At 36.4% G+C, this 17,803-nt stretch overlaps 1 protein-coding gene across 2 annotated transcripts in view; it reads left to right on the top strand.

The window, feature by feature from the left end:
- Positions 1 to 17,803, top strand: part of LOC120221181 (protein FAM13A) — a 283,092-nt gene that overhangs the window by 192,251 nt on the left and 73,038 nt on the right. For both annotated transcript variants that reach the window (XM_039218435.1, XM_039218436.1), the window contains 2 exons: positions 14,037 to 14,078; positions 16,646 to 16,825. In XM_039218435.1, coding sequence (XP_039074366.1) covers positions 14,037 to 14,078; positions 16,646 to 16,825 — 222 coding nt within the window. The remainder of the gene's footprint in view (positions 1 to 14,036; positions 14,079 to 16,645; positions 16,826 to 17,803) is intronic.

Below are 17,803 nucleotides of genomic sequence, written 5' to 3'. Positions count from 1 at the left end.
ATTATCCAGAGAAACTATATAGTCTAATTACTCCTGAGAGAAATAGCTGAAAATGTCAGTAGGTGTAGAATTTACATTTACACAATGGACTCGTGAACGTTTAAGCAAGCTGGCGACCAGAGTTAATCAGGTCAGTGTTCTGGGGAAAAAAGAGAGAAAAGAGAAAAAGACGAAAAAAAGAAAGAGTAAAAAAGAAAAAAAAAAAGAAAGAAAAAAAAGGAAAAAAAAAAAAGGGAAGAAAAAAAAAAAAAGGGAGGAGAGCACCTCTCAGGCAGGGATGGGCGTGGCGTGATCCAATGCCTCAGGCGGGAGCTCTGCCTCGGCGGTTGTGGGGAGGAGAGTGACGGTGCTCCAGTCCCTTCTCGAAGCAAGCGTGCTAGCTCTAGTTTTATTCGTCTGGGCTTCCATGTCTGCAAACTTAGATTTAGATTTATGTGTTTATCTCCACTGGGATTAAGGCTTTTCATCTCTACTCTCTATTCCTCCTCATTTCTATCCACTCCCACCTTGCCTAAACTATCTCCACTTTCCTTACGGCCAGGTTCAGCTCTTGTCCTGATCCCATCGCATCCTACCCCATCCCATCTGACTTCTACTCGTGAATGCCTTCTTTACAAATTCCTGGATTATATATAGTTTGTATACAGAGATGATACATATAGCCAATATACAAAGCCCATCTCTGGCTGTACTTCATCAGAATCCTAAATGTGCATCAGGGGCTACATAATCTGTAACCAGTCTTTCACTAGGCTCTAAACAACCCACCTAACCTCTTAATGGTGGCTCCTTGCTCACCTGACATCTCCCTTTTAGCAACTGCACTAATCATCCTCTGCTTTTTCTTTCTCATTTTGTGCTTCATTGAAACTCTGAAATTGACAGTCTTTATCAATCTCAGCTCAAGTCTTAATACTCAAGGTGCAAATTGAAGTTAAATTATTATGTTAGCAGATTTGGAATTGCTTAGGGTCAGTTTCAGTATTTATATGTTTTCTAATTTTCCTGAGTTAGGAACACCAAATAGATTTATTTCTAAATTAGCTGTTTGGAATACAAACTTATGCTTGAGAATTTTGTATTTTTATTTCTTGAAACTAGGGATCATTAGTATATGAAAATCTTTTAACTGTAGAATTTACAGTGAAGAAAAGTTTAACTTTCAATAAATTCAGATTAAAACATAACCTGATAGGGGCACCTGGGTGGTGCAGTCAGTTGAGCATCCGACTCTCAATCTGAGCTCCAATCATGATCTCACAGTTTGCAGGTTTGGGCCCTGCATCAGGCTCTGTACCAATGGTGGGGAACCTGTTTGGGATTATCTTTCCTCTCTGTCCCTCTCCCACCTGTGCTCTCTTGAGCTCTCACTCTTTCTCTCTATCTCAAAATAATAAGTAAATTAAAAAAAAAAAAAGCATTACCTGATATTAGAAGGGATCTGAAGACTATATCATGCCACTCCTGTCCTGAAATGTAGAAATGTTTTTATATAGCTCTTTGAGGATTACCTTTCCAAACAACTTGTGCTAGAATTTGTACGTTTATGATTTTTTGGTCATTACATTTTAATAGTTTATTTTTCTTCTTAAGCATATTGTATGTTTTCTAAATTACCATTTTGAGGGGAAATTTCTCATTTCTAGGTAGACTAGTTTAGAGAAGTACAATGTAACAGGTGTTATATTTGTTGTTGACTAACAAGCACAACGAACAAGCAGGCTATTTATTTGAATATCAACTTGATTTTTCCCAGATAATAAAGTTAACTAGATATTTGGGTGTCGTTAGACACACTTAACTGTATATTAAAAATATTTGTTTCCCTTGTCCTTTTTATCTCGAATAGTGTTTCTAAACTGAGGAAGCATATTATTTCTGCATGTAGTGTTCTTTTGGGGGGGGTAGGGTAAATATAAATAACATTAAATGTATCATTTTAACTATTTTTTTAAATTGTGGCAAAATGTACATAGCACACAATTTGGCCTCTTCACCATTTATAAGTGCATTTCCACTAATGCACAAGTCCAATTTCTCCATGTTTTTAACACTTGTTATTTCCTGTTTTTTGACAATACCATAATTATGATACAAAGTATACAGAGCTCTTTAAAGATGCTGGGGTCTCACTGGTCAAGATTCTGAGCCTCGGGTGGTGTTGGGTATCCGTCTTTTCAGTAAGTGTCATGAGATGGTCTTTTCAATAATCCATGGTGGGAAAACTGGATATCTGTATGCAAAAGCATGGATTGGCCCTTCATCTAATATCTCATATACAAGAATTAACTCAAAATGAAACAAGGGCCTAAATATAAGAGCTAAGTCTATAAGAATTCTTAGAAGAAAACATCTGGCAAAAGCTACCCAGTCCTGAATTTGGCAGCAATTTCTTAGATATGACACCAAAAGCACAGGAAAGAAAAGAAAGGGTAGACAAATTGGACTTCATGAAATTTTTTAAACCTTGTGCATCAAACAACAACAAAACAAGACACTCCCAACGGAAATAAAAAAGAGAATGAGGGAAATTTGCAAATCATTTATCTGATAAGGGATTAATATCCAGAATATATGGAGAACTCCAAAAAATCAACAAGAACAAAATGATTTTTAAAATGAGTATAGAACTTGAATAGACATTTCTTCAAAAAAAGTTATACAGTTAACAAATAAGCACGTGAAAAGATGCTGAACATCACTAACAATCAGGGTAATGCAAACCAAAACTCTAATGAGATATTCACCTCACACCTATTAGCATGGATGCTATGAAGAAAAGAAAATAACAAGTGTTGTCATAGATGAAGAGAAATTGAAAGCATAGTCACAGGGTTCCAAAGAAATATTTGTACACCCATGTTCATGGTAGCATTGTTTGTAATAGCTAAAAGGCAGTAGAACCCAAGTGTCCTTCAGTGGATAAGTGGATAAACAAAACTCTGTGTATAGACACTGTGGAGTCTTATTCAGCTTTAAAAAAGGAAGGAACTTATGATACATGCACAACACAGGTAAACCTTGAGGACATATTTACTAAGTGAAATGAGCTAGTCACAAAAAGACATCTGTATGATTCCACTTATGTGAAGTACCTAATGTAGTCAGACTCATAGAAACACAAAAAATTATGATTTCCTGGGGCTGAGAGGAAGGGGAGAATCAGGAGTTACTGTTTAATAGGTGGGAAGTTTCAGTTTCACAAGGTGTAAAATTTCTGGAGATGAATGGAATGAATTCACAACAATGTGAATATATTCAGTGCCACTAAATTGTACACTAAGAAATGGCTAAGATCATAGATTTTATGTGTGTGTTACTAAAACAAAAAATTTGAGGGAAAAATGTGTCACATAAGAGATATAACCCCTAGCTGAAAACCACTAAACCAGACCACTAGTATAATTATTTTGTACTGGAGAATGGTTATAAACTTAACTAGTGTGTGTCATACAGTTCTTTAGGTATTCAATATTGAGTTCTTGATTTCTGAGCTAGTCATATTTTTTACTTAGTATGAGACAAGTATAGATTCTGGGTTTAATATTATCAGTGTTAATTAAAATATTAACCATATTATTTAGGCTATACTGATAAATTATATAAATTTTTATATTTTTTATGCTTCTCTTACATCTTTTCTCATCACAGTAAGGCAAAGGAAAAGTTTACTCACAGGAAATGACACCTTTAGAGCCATTCTGTCTAGACCTCTTGCTGCTTTTATTCTTCAGTCTTTTCTGCCTTCCTTAGACTTCTGTTTATAAAACTTCATATTTAGGGGTGCCTGGATGGCTCATTCATTTGAGCATCCAACTCTTGATTTCAGCTCAGGTCATGATGTCACAGTTTGTGAGTTTGAGGCCTGCATTGTGCTGTGTGCTGTTAGCACAGAGAGAAGATTCTCTCTCTCCCTTTCTCTCTGCCCCTCCCTCTCTCTCTTAAAATAAACTTAAAAAATTTTTTTTAAAAAGAACTTCAGGGAGTGCCTGGGTGGCTCAGTCGGTTAGGCATCCCACTTTGGCTCAGGTCATGATCTCAGAGTCTGAGTTCAAGCCCCATGTCAGACTCTGTGCTGATAGCTCAGAGCTTGTAGTCTACTTCAGGATTCTGTGTCTCCCTCTCTCTCTGCACCTCCCCTGCTCATACTCTGTCTCTCTCTTCCCTCTGCCTCTCCCTCAAAAATAAATAAACATTAAATAACATTTTAAAAAAATAAAGAACTTCAGGGGTGTCTGGGTGACTCAATTGGTTAAGCGTTAGACTTCGGCTCAGGTCATGATCTCATGGTTCATGGGTTTGAGCCCCGTGTAGGGCTCTGTGAAGATAGCTCAGAGCCTGGAGCCTTCTTAGGATTATGTGTCTCCCTCTCTTCCTCTCACCTACTCATGTGCGTGCCTTCCTCCCTCTCTCTCTCTCTCTCTCTCTCTCTCTCTCTCTCTCTCTCAAAAATATACATGAAAATAAATAAATTTTATTTTTTAAATTTTTTAAATGTTTTATTTATTTCTGAGAGAGAGAGAGAGAGAGAGAGACAGCGTGAGCAAGGGAAAGTCAGAGAGAGAGGGAGATACAGAATCTGAAGCAGGCTCCAGGCTCTGAGCTAGCTGTTAGCACAGAGCCCGACGTGGGGCTCAAACCCACGAACCTTGTGAACATGACCTGAGCCAAAGTTGGACACTTTACTGACTGAGCCACCCAGGCACCCCAAAATAAATAAATTTTAAAAAGAACTTCTGATTTTAATAAAATGTAAACTTTTAGTTTAAACAAACAAAACACTAGCTCTGCCTAATATAACTATTTCCAGATTCCCATTTAAAATCTAATGATAATATCAAAGACAAAAACTAGAGATAGCTTTGTAACAATGATAAAGAAAAGCATATATCAAAGGTCACATCAGTGGGGTGGACTGAGAAACATATTATTATCTGACAGACTTCACGCTCCACTATCTAAACAATACAAATGGTCACACAGAGAAGAGGAAGGAAAAAAAAAAATTCTAAGTTGGATTCCTTCCTTTGTCTACTACTGACCAGAAAAACAAGTGACATTCCCCCTACTGAACAGAAAGTTATTTTCTGAACTATTCAGAGGTGAGTTGCATATTCCTTTTCACTTCTCTGCCCCCATTAGCTTTTTTATGTCAGTATCTCTTCAAAGACAGATTTTTGGTATACAAAACAATGGAAAGGAGAGGGAATCCTCCCGAGATACTTAGTCACTTAAAGCATTTGAGAAGTCATTTAAAGCATTAAAGGCAGGAAGATTATTAGACATAATACATGCTTGCAAGAGTACACTGCACAAAGTACAAATTTATTCCTGATTCTCTATCTTAGAAAATTGGACCAAATAGCAAGTGTACCTATGTAAGCATTATAGATTGTTCTAGGGCAGACTCATATGTTGGCTCTTAAAATCTAAATTCATGAGCTGGCATCTACCCACAGCCAAGGGACAATGAAATAAAGAATGATCTACCCACCCGGGTTGTTGGTAATTACCCTGCCCTGATTGATTGATTCTCCCTCAGAACCACAAATCATGAAGAACTATTTGGGACCTATAAAGAAAAATTACAAACTAAGAGAAAGGATGACTTGCTCTGAGGACTCAGAGTAAAAATAGATTACAGAGAATTGCTTTTTATATGATTCAGAGGAAAACTTGAAAAGTAATATTACTAATCTTCTCAATAAAATGCTCAAGGATATAACCAACCCTCTATGAAATGTAAGTAGGAACCTGTAAGGGGAAAATAGGCTTACAATTACAGGGTGAGGGACATAGAAGAATAACTGAAATGAGGGGAAAGGGAGCCTAGAAATGTATTAACAGAGATTTCAAAAACTATGTAGGAAACAATAAAGAGCAGAAATTATTAAATATAAATCAAGTACAAGGGTGTCTGGGTTGCTCAGTCAGTTGAGTGTCTGACGTTTGATTCTGGCTCAGGTCATGATCCCAGGGTCATAAGAATGAGCCCCATGTTGGGCTCTGAGCAGAGCATGGAACCTACTTAAGATTCTTTCTCTCTGCCCCTCTCCCCAGCACACACTCACTCACTCACTCTCTCTTCTCTCTCTCTCTCTCCCCCTAACTAAAAAAAAATAATAATAAAATTTAAAAGTAAAACATCCAGTATGGATGAGAAAGAAACTTGAGAAGCTCTTCCAAATGGAAAGGAAAACGATAAGAAAAAATTGAAAGAAATAATAGACATGAAGGTCAGAGATTGGAAAGCCAACCTAAAAATTATGATTCTAAGAAAAAAAAACCATACTAATAAAAATAAAAGTAGAAATCAGTGGTTATCCCCATCTAACTGAGAGGTAAATTTTTAAAAATAAGTAGTAGAAACTTGATTATAATCATTGATAGAGAAGCAAAGAAAGTAACAACATTCTGAATTTCTTGTCTTACATAGAAGGTAGGAGAATACAATCAGGAGAGTTTTCTTTTTTCTTTTTCTTTTTTTGAATTTGAAGCAGGAGTCAGAGTTTTGAGTTTTTATTTGGGAGGGGGTGTTTTAGTTTTAATAATCAGAGATAAATAATAGAGATATGTGGGTATGAGAGGCAACCACTATTAGAAATTTCTATAAGATTTCTATAATCCAAATCCCCTCAGAAGATAAGAGCAAAGGCAGAAATCAAAGGAAAAGGAAGTTCCCAGATTAGAAAACATAAAGTAAAAACACAAAACTGGAACAAATACATCAACTATGATAATAAATGAAAATGATCAAATTTTTTGATAAAAACTAAAATTCTAGAAGTGCCTGGGTGGCTCAGTTGGTTAGGCATCTGAATCTTGATCACCTCAGGTCTTGATCTCAGGGTCATGAGTTCAAGGCCCATACTAGGTTTCATGCTGGGCATGAAGTCTACTTAAACAAAAACAAAGAAGCAGACAAAAACTATTTGAGCTATATTTTGCACCAAAGAGCCATAGAAAAATTAATAATAAAAATCTAGAATGTATATCTGATAAATGTGAACAAAAGGAAAGCAGAAAGGGCAATATCAATCCCAAGACAACTAGCATTCAATGCCAAATTTGTGAAACAGGACAAAACTAGACTTACTTCATTAGGTAAAATTCACACTAAGCACATAAAGGTTATATATTAGCATGTGTAAAATAGCACAGCATCAAATGAAAGAAATTTAAACCCTTAAATTACCAAGGATAAACAGGCAAATAAAATTGAAGTATAGAACTTTTACATTCAACTATATGTCTAAAACAAATTTATCAAATACATAGCACACAGTAGCATTGTATTTGATATAATTAATGAGATTTAAGATAAATGAGCATTACAGGGGTGCCTGGGTGGCTCAGTTGGTTGGGCATCTGACTGTTGATTTTAGCTCAGGTCGTGATCTCACAGTCGTGGGATTGAGCCCCACATCAGGCTCAGCATCGAGCATGGAACCTCCTTGGTATCCTCTCCCTCCCTTCTCTATGTCCCTCCCCAATTGTTCTCTCTCTCTCTCTCACAATAAATAAATAAACTTAAAAAAAATAAATGAGCATTACATACTAAACTTTGCACCATACAAGTAAGACTCAAACATTCCTGCTACTTTCTAAAGAATTATTCAGCTATATCTCAAAGTTCTCAAAGAGTAGAAATTTTAAGTCATGTTTTCTAACCACAGTATAATTGATACCAAAAAATCTCCAATCAACTAATGAAAACTCTCCTAAAAGGAGGAAAAACTTCAAATAAGAAATAAAAACTAGTGTAGACTGTTGATAAGAAAAAGGAAGAAAGTAACGTATCAAAAGTTGTGGGTTCTAAGTTCTTTTTTAAAAGATGACTTCATCTTCTTAAGACTGAAAATAAATGAGGCACACAATCAGAATAAGAAACTATATACAGGAGGAAGAGCAACTCCTTAGAGATTTAAAAGGTTTTAATAATAATAAAAGAAATAGAAAAGAAGAGCAGAACTTATGTTTGAATCTAGGAACTGGTTGTTTGGGAATAAAAATGCAAGTTTTAAAAGAGAAAAACCTCTGAGAAAAAAAATGGAACAATCCTAATAATCCAAACTGAAATTTGTAGTCCAGGGACATAGTTTTTTAAAGATTGAAGATTACTTGATGCAATTTTGTGCTAATAAACATGACAATCTAGAAATAAAAATAAATTTTGAAAAGAAAGGGTGCCTGGGTGACTTTTTGGGTTAAATGTCCAACTCTTGATTTCAGCTCAAGTCATGATCTCAGGGTCATGAGATCAAGCCCTGAGTCAGGGCTCTGCACTGAGGGTAAAGCCTGCTTAAGTCTGTCTGTCTGTCTGTCTGTCTGTCTGTCTCTCTCTCTCTCTCTCCCCCCCTCCCCGGCCCCTCCCCCCCTTCCAGGCTCTCTCACTCATGTACGCACGCTCTTTCTCTCTCTCAAAAAAAATTTTTTTTGAGAAGAAGAAGATTTCCATTAGGATCCAAAAATCAAGCAATCTGTTCTAATTCTAAGAAAATAACTAGATATATAGCCAAAGATATATGTGAATAGCAGCATCATTTGAGAATAAGGATCATGTCCTTATTAAGGACACACTCTGAAGCTAGATTACAGGAGATAGAGCTGTGTAAACTTGAACCAGATATTAAACTTCTCTGAACCTCAGTTTCATCATCTGTAAAAGAGTAATGGATAGTAAACTATCCATTTCATTCATAATTTGCTTTATAAAGACCCTAGTCTAAAACCGAAAACTCTGAATTTCTTTTTGAACAAAAACATGCTAAATGTGTAAAACTAAAAACTCCCACAATTAGGGCCTGAACAAAAAAGTATGTCAGTATTTTAATGGACTCTATTTAGTTTGTTAGAAAATACTTAATAGATGATGAAAATATAGTAATGAAGAATAATTTTTTTCTTCAAATCAATCCTAATATTTAAGGGAATAGGAAGTGTAATATTTGATAATATGAGGATAAATATTTTCCTCCTCATTCATATCCATGTAATATGTTTTCAATTTATGTTCTAGTATTATATGCATAGTATATGATTTAAAATAAAGAAAAAAGTGAGGCTATTTAAGTCCAATCTATCTGTAACACCACCACAAAAGGGTGATACAATTTTTGTCAATGTTTGAGCACCTATAAATTCTCCATTAAATTTTTGCATATCATAATAATAGCTAAAAGTTAAGTCAGAGTGGATAAATACTGAAGATCAAGTATATTTGTTTTATATTATGACACTGATGTTTTATATTATGTCCACTGAAGACAGTGGTTAAAGCTTTAATTAGAAATCTGTTCTACAATTGCAAGACATAACATTAGTCTCAAAATGTTTACACTGCATATCAACTTTTTTGGTATTTTAAGATAATACTAAAAATAGTATATTCTCTTAAATAAACAAATTAGAAGCTTCATGCTATTTTGATTAGTTACATGATCTTCATGCTTTGGCTGAATTAAATATCACATAATTGTCTTTTATGTCCTTATTCATTAGGGGCACCTGAGTGGCTCAGTCAGTTAAGCATCCAGCTTCAGCTCAGGTCATGATCTCATGGCTCATAGGTTTCAACCTCACATCAGCTGTGTGCTGACAGCTCAGAGCCTGAAGCCTGCTTTAGATTTACTTACATGACAGAAAAGAAACCATATTGAAGTCAGAGAACATACAGAAAAAGAGAACACATGCTTTTTCAAGATGTCATATTTTAGTAGATTTGAAACTTCTTTTTATATGCAGATTTCTTTATTTCAGATCAAGAGCTCTAATTAGAAAATCACTTGTCAACAAGCATTCTGTGCATCTTATCACATGCAAATTTATAGACTACTTTGTTGAGTATATTCAGTTTCCAGAAATATAATTTGGGTTTTGTTAATAAAGACATGGGCTAAATATATTTAAATATGTCATAGAATACATAGAATTCTACATAGAATACATTGCAGAGTAGGCTTAGAATCTATTTTAAATGACTATACCAATAGCAGATGCAGTTGCATTGTTGCTTACAGCAGGCTCGGGTAATGAAATTGTCCATAGTGCTGGAGTCTGCATATAAGCTTATTTCTTTCAGGTTTTTTTCTTCTTTAAATGTTTGTTTATTTTGGGAGAGGGGGGACGGGCAGAGAGAATCCCAAGTAGTGGCTGTCAGGACAGAGCCCATAGCAGGGGCTTCATCTCACCAACACGAGATCATGACCTGAGCCAAAATCAATAGTCATATGCTTAACTGACTGAACCACCCATGTGCCCCTCTTTCAGTTTTGAATACTTGCTTTATCAACATTATGATATCATCTCTTCCATATTTAAGTGTTTATATTGCATAGTAAGAAATTTTGTTAGCAAATCAGTCAAGGGCTCTGAAAAAATTCATTATTGTTAGCTTTCCGCAGAGGATAAAAACCAAGCTACATGTAGATGAGGGAAATCTATCTTTCACTTTACCTTGTTTGCTTATTACTCTCTTGTCAGTGTCTTAGAATTACCTTCATGAGTCCATTATAGCTATGAAAATAACCCCTATTTCTGTGACTAAATATTCTTAGAAATCTTGTTATTGGTGGATTATCTCACAGAACTAAAGAGGTGTTTGGATACTTGACCAAAGCCATATTGATATTTAATAAACCATAGCTATGACTGAAACTATCATAAAACATTATGCAGTTATAACCTTTTATAGTGATTTAAACTTTAGGGCAACAAACTTTTAGAGCTATAAGAAAACCACAGAGATCAGTAACCAAGTCTTTCATTTTATGTAGGAAGAAACCAATCCAAAGCAGCTAGGCTAACTGGCAATCTATGATTTCAGCTAATTAACTGCAGAGCTGAGACCAGAACTTGTCTTTTCTGATTCCCAATGGAAAATATTCTCTTCTTAGAATACTTGCATTAGAGAAATTGTTTTAAAAACATGAAAACATGGTCACGCTAAATATACCAAAAATTCCAAAGGACTATTAAACTAAATTATTATAAATTTGACCTAAGATTAATATATTATCAAATTGAATATGATTTTATACTTTTTATTATTGATTTATTCATTTATTTTGCATTCTGAAAATGTCTCTTTAAGACTGATTTAGATTGGGGTGCCTGGGTGGCCTCAGTTAGTTGAGCATTTGGCTCTTGATTTCAGCTAAGGTCACGAGCTCATGGTTCATGGGTTCGAGCCCCACAACAGGCTCTCTGCTGACAGCATAGAGCCTACTTGAGATTCTCTGTCTCCCTCTCTCTGCCCTTCCCCTACATGTGCACACACTCTCTCTCAAAAATCAATAAATAAACATTAAAAAAAAAAAAAAAAAAGACTGAGGGTGCCTGAGTAGTTCAGTCAGTTAAGCAGCCGAGGTCATGATCTCATGGTTCATGGGTTTGAGCCCTGCGTCAGGCTCTGTGCTGACAGCTTAGAGCCTGGAGCCTGCTTCAGATTCTATGTCTCCCTGTCTCTCTGCCCTCCCCCACTGGTGCTCTGTCTCTGTCTCTCTCAATAAAAAAAATAAATACTGAAAAATAAATAAATATTTTAAAAAGACTGATTTAGATGGCATAGGTTATTTTTCTTTAAGCTATGAGGGGAAACTTTGACATGTTGCCCTTTATTCACTTATGCTAGTATAAGTTTTCCAACTCATACCCTTGTTACTTAAATTAGAATGTTTAAAAATAGTTATTGTGATATCCAAGTAATTGAAGTCTTGAAGAATTTTAGTTGCAGAGAATTACAGCTTTGCTAATCGATGTCTTACACAAATTAGCAGCCTCAGAATCACGTAGAATTTGATAGAAAGGCAGAAACTCAGCTTCCCCTTATGTATGTATGTCTGTATGTATGTATTATTTATTTATTTTTGAGAGAGAGACAGAGCATGAGCTGGGGAGAGGCAGTGAGAGAGGGAGACACAGAATCCAAAGCAGATTCTAGGCTCTGAGCTGTCAGCACAGAGCCTGATGTGGGGCTTGAGCCACTAACTGTGAGATGATGACCTGAGCCGAAGTTGGATGCTTAACCAACTGAGCCACCCAGGTGTCCCTCAGCTTCCCCTTCCTGAGATCTAGAACTACTGAGTGGGAGTCTGTGTGTGAATAAGCTCCTAGGTGATTCAGCTATGCCTTAGGGTTTGAGAAGCACCTCCTCAGAGAGTTAGTAATCTCAGAACTTCATTCTACTTGATGTCATTTTCTTGTCTCTTTCTTCCTCAACTTTCTTTTTGTGTCCTGGACCCCAGTCCCCCAAAAGGAACATAAAAATATCAGCATGTGCTTCAATAAGCAAAAAGAAGTTTAGGCCAAAGGATGTAGAAGGGAGGAAAGGATGTACATCTCCTCATTCTGAGACGGCCTAGAGGACTATTGGCTAAGTATACTTCTATGTCTTTGGAATATTTTTAGCGTCTAACAGATCTACATTTTCCCCCTTTTCTCTGTTCTCCTGGAATCATCATTCACATTGGTCCATGCTCCAAAACTAAGGTTGTATAACTGCATTGAGAAGTGAAATACAGGAGTTAATTATACAGTGTTGACTTTATAGAGGGTGAGCCACAAAGCATCAAAAGCAGGAACTGCCTGTTCCAGTTAAGGACAGAGAACAGCAAAGGATATATTATTGGTTATGTAACCTGGGAACCACTGTGAATAACAGGCATTGTGAAGCAGATGAAAAATGGTTGTGATTAAAAGCAAAGGAAAATACCTAAGGCTAAGCCTCCATCTACAAAGATGATTCTAGTGAGTTTTTCTTCTAGTGAGTGATAGATTGAATGTCTGGTGTAGTGATTAAAAGCTTAGACTCTGAGTTAAATCTTTCTTGGTTCAAATTCCAGCTCATCTACTTCTTGGCTCTCACTGTGGGCAAGTTGATTAACCTCTAACCTCTTTATCTGAAAATTGAGAAAACAATAGTACCTACCTTATGCGGTCATTGTAAACAGCAAATGAGAAAAATCTATTTACGAAATACTTAGCACAGTGTCTGAAATATACTGAGTACTCAATGTTAGAGTGCATTTATTCATTTGTTCATTTATTCATTTGTTAAGATTTTTCTCATCAGTTTCCCTTGTGAACAATAGCATTATTTTTTGTTTCTCTTCTGGGATTTGGCTGTGGTTTGTGGCCATGAAAATAGCTATGGCTTTTATCAAGGACATTTTCGGGGCTAAAGAGTGAGTGTTGATCACCTCTGGGATAATAAGTGCTAAGATATATCTGATGGTAGTGATAGGGAGTGTAATGACAGAAAAAGAGAAATGTCATAAAGTCCCTTGGGGTACTTAGATTCAGAATGGAAAGAGATGAGATACACGTGTACATAGATGAAAACCCCAACAGATGGTTTTTAAAAAATGTATGTTGAAAATTGTGTAACATATATGAGGATGTTTAGGGAGACTGAAAGGCAGCCATCAGAATTGGTCATTAATGGCTGCCATTTTCCTCAGGTGTCCTCTTCAGAGAATGAGGAGACAAGGGCACTGTCATATCTATCATGTAAAACTATAGTTTGACAAGCATGAGGGATTTCTTTTAAATGAACTTTTGAATCTTGATTTAGAAGCTGGCTAAGCATGAGAAGACTGACTACAAAAAAGTCTTGGTATCAGTGCTGCTAAAATAGTTGCCAGCTTCAACCCTCACTGGTTATATGAACACAGGGTGCAGACAAGAGGGGAGAAATTCTGGAGGGTGGCAATTTTGGAAAATGAAAAGACCCTCAACTAGAACGTGGTGGTAGGGTGAGAAAGTAGAGATGGTTTGTAAAAGTTACTTTAAAACTCTGTGTCATAGACATTTTTAAAATGGGAGGGAGGGGAGAGCACCTTTCATGGGTAAACACCCAGAGCCATTCTCTAATTCTAGAAATAAGTTAAAATCAGCATCTGTCAGTGGACGGTTAAACATTCTGCAGAGATCACTCAGAGTCTGGCTGGTATTTTCAGCCTGGAATCCCCTTTAGACATTGGGTTCACAGTCTCTACGCTCTAATCTGACTGTTTCTTTGTGCTTCTTTTCCACAGTACGCATGTATCCCAAGTCAGCAATGTTTCGACAACTGGAGAGTAAGTTTTTTGGATATGGGTTCTTCTCTCCTTTCTCATTTAGCAAACAGAAAAAAAAAGCTACTCTAAGGGTGTTTAGTATTGGAAGATTAATACAGTAAGCAACCAATGGTGATTTTTTAAACCAGAGAAGAGGACTAAATAAGACATATTCCTGTTTGAGCTTCTGTGTGGGTGTGTGACTAGAGACAACTCAACCATTTGAACACGCAAGATTTTTGCTTCAGTCAAAATAATGTCAGAGTCTATTAATATTTGCAAAATATGTATTTGGGGAAATATCTTGCAATGAAGGATGCCATTAAAGGTTAAAGTAGTAACCGTGTCTTTACTTCTTCCCTCATTATGTTTAATCAGCCAACATTTATTAGGTACCTGTACCATGCCAAGCATAGTGTTAAGTGTATAATGTCAAATAAGCCTTGGGCTCTGCCTTCAGGGACTTTATAGCCCAAAAGGGACACAGAATCAAAAGCAAATTAGTGATGGCAACACTCCACAGAGCAGCAATAGTGCTCTGTTGATTATGTCCGCCATCTACCTTTTTCCTCCTCAGGCTACCAATTGCACATGTACTAAACTCTAAACTCCATTTACCTGCCCTTGCCTTCCTCTCTGACTAGATTGCCCATTATGCTTCAACCTCGTGACCTTCTATTTCTGGAATTAGCCAAGTGCATATTTGCCACAGAACCCTTGTACTAGCTGTTTCTCAGCCTGGCCATTAATTTTACTATAATTTGCTTTTCTGTTCCAATGTCCTCTCATTGGAGAAGCCATCCCTGACTATCCACAGTCACTCTCCAGTCCTGTCCTCCATTTTGGAGAGAATTTATCCCCATATGAAATTTCATGATTTGTTTATTACCTGTCTTGCTTCATAGCAGCAGTGTAAGCTCTAAAAACACGGGGGCCTTGTCTGTCATATTCATGGCTGTATCCCTAACACATAGAAAAGTGCCTGATATATATTAGGCACTAAATAAATATTTGTGACTAGTTTCTTGCTCAAAGACTTTCCATCACATCTTACTCCCTTCCTTGCTGAGACATAAATGGGCCTTTTTAGAGCATCTTCCATCAACAGGGATCAGGAAGAAAAGGAGGGAAGATATGATGAGGAGGTAGAAGAATTTAAAGAAGCACTAACTGATATGAATTTGGATCTAATGGGATAAATTGGGATGTTTTTTCTTCTTTACTAGGTAAAGAAGCAGTGAAAGGACTGACCTCTCTTAGCTTTGTGAATTTTAAAGCTGAATTATACCAAGACTGATGTGTCCTTGCTTGTGTGTTTCCTGACAGCCTTTACTTCTTTTATGTCTTGTATAGTTTGGGAAAGTTGTGGGATAGATTTGTATGTATATATTAATTCACTCCCATCCCCATGTACCACTGTTAAGTAATCTTGAATCATTGGGATATAGAGTTCTAAATATGTAAGTTCTAGTGCCCAAGTTACACTATACTTGTTCAATGTCTTCAAATAGTTTTAATGAAATTGCTATGCATCTGTTAGAAAACTACATTTGGAAAATCTAAAGTTCTTAAATTTCTTAAAACCCATTTTATTTAAGTGGATGTTTTCTTAATCTGAACACTTAAAAATATATACATGGTTCTTTTAAATTTAATAGCTTTATTGATACACAAAAAAACTATACATACTTTATGTATGTACAGTTTGATGAGTTTGGATATGATTCTTTTTTCAAGTGCAGGAAAACACGGTTTGAGGAGAATATGTTTAGAATTTTCCATGGCAGCTTATTTAGAATTAAATAGCGTGGTGATAAAAGGTTAGATACATTAAAAGATTATGTAGCTTTAAAAAGGATACCTTACCTATCTCATCATGCACTCCTTTTAGCCCCTGTACTGAAATATTTCTTCATGTTGAACAAAGCAAATCTATCCTACCATCTTCAGTAATGAGTGTTGGGATATTTGCACGAATACAGCTTCAACTATATACATCACAGTTCAAATGAATAAAAGTTCAGAAAGATTTTGCTGTTCTAAGTAGTAATTGTTCTGGTGAGCTGTTCCTTTTTAATAGCATTATTCCCTGCATAATTTTATCTTAAAGGGATTCTGAATAGATAATAGCAACCATAAAATTATTTGTGCCAGTTTGCTTTGCAAATCATACTGTCTTCCTCTAGAGAACTGGTATGACATCTGGAGGAACTCACCCTTATAAGAATAGGTCTATTATTATTATATGAGGGAAAAAAATATTTCCTCATTCTGCCTTATATTAAATGACCCTTATTTCCTGATTGCCTCTGATAATTGTTGCTAGACTTGCTGTGAGCATTTCAGTAATCCTGGACATACTGAGATGAGAAACACAGTTACCAAATTGGTAGAATTTGTTAGGTTTGGTTTTATCTTACACATGTTACAGATATTTTGAGATGTCTCCCATACTGTCTTTGCTCATGAAACTGTAGTAGATCTACCACTGGAAATACAGATTTTCCAAAATTATAGATATTAAATTTTTAAAGGCAGTCATCGATAAATTTGATTACCTGATTTACTCTCAATTTTTTCTTTATTAGACTCTTAGAAAGAACTATCCGGTCAGCAGTAGAACAGCATCTTTTTGATGTTAATGGCTCTGGAGGTCAAAGTTCAGAGGACTCAGAATCTGGAACATCGGCAGCATCTTCTGCCACATCTGCCAGACAGCGCCGCCGCCAGTCCAAAGAGCAGGATGAAGTTCGACGCAGCAGAGACCTGTGAGTTGGCATTGGTGCCTCTTATTTGCATTTTCTTTTTTTTAATTTTTTTTCAAATGTTTTATTTATTTCTGAGAGAGAGAGACACACAGTGTGAGCAGAGGAGGGTCAGAGAGAGAGGAAGACACAGAATCCGAAGCAGGCTCAAGGCTCTGAACTAGCTGTCAGCACAGAGCCCAATGCGGGGCTTGAACCCACAAACTGTGAGATCATGACCTGAGCCAAAGTCAGATGCTTAACCGACTGAGCCACCCAGGTGCCCCCTTATATGCATTTTCTCTTCTCCTTTTAAAAATATACACCTGAATTAGTCACTGCATTATAGCCATTCCCATTTCAGTATTCAGGTTAAAACTTCAAAAGTTTTCTCTTTTGACTATTCTCTTTTTTTAAGTTTGTTAACTTATTTTTTTCTGTTTGAGAAAGGGAAAGGGCAAGCAAGGGAGGGGCAGAGAGAGAAAGAGAGAGAGTCTCAAGCAGGTTCTGCACTTGTCAGCACAGGGCCCATTGTGGGGCTTGAATTCACGAAACTGTGAGATCATGACCACCGAAATCAGGAGTGAAACGCTTGACTGACTGAGCAACCCAAGTGCCCCTTGACTACTCTAAACTTAACTAACATTTGGAAATTTGTAGGCAACTAAATGAATGTTTCAGTTTTGTTTGGATGTTTTACATTGTCTAGATGTATATTGTAGGAAGCCACCTCTGATTTAATCCATTTCATGGCTTCCTCATGAATATCTTATTGGGAGGGATGCCCAACCCCTGGAGGAGAAAATGGCCCTGTGTCAGTCCAGAGGTGGTTTTTTTCTTATTAGACAACATTCATTTGACTGTTAGAACAGCTTATGAAACCAACAGATCTCCCTGCTGTATTGGTTTGATGAGATATTAGAATAGCACTGTAATACTCTGACAATTGATTACATTTTTAGGATAAGAAATGTTGAGCCTAATTCTAATCAGAAGAGGAAA

Source organism: Hyaena hyaena, unplaced genomic scaffold, assembly GCF_003009895.1.
Source record: "Hyaena hyaena isolate Hyena2069 unplaced genomic scaffold, ASM300989v1 scaffold_764, whole genome shotgun sequence".
NCBI classification, from domain to species: domain Eukaryota; kingdom Metazoa; phylum Chordata; class Mammalia; order Carnivora; family Hyaenidae; genus Hyaena; species Hyaena hyaena.
Note: the sequence above shows the minus strand (reverse complement) of the source record. Positions and strands in the feature narration are given on the sequence as shown.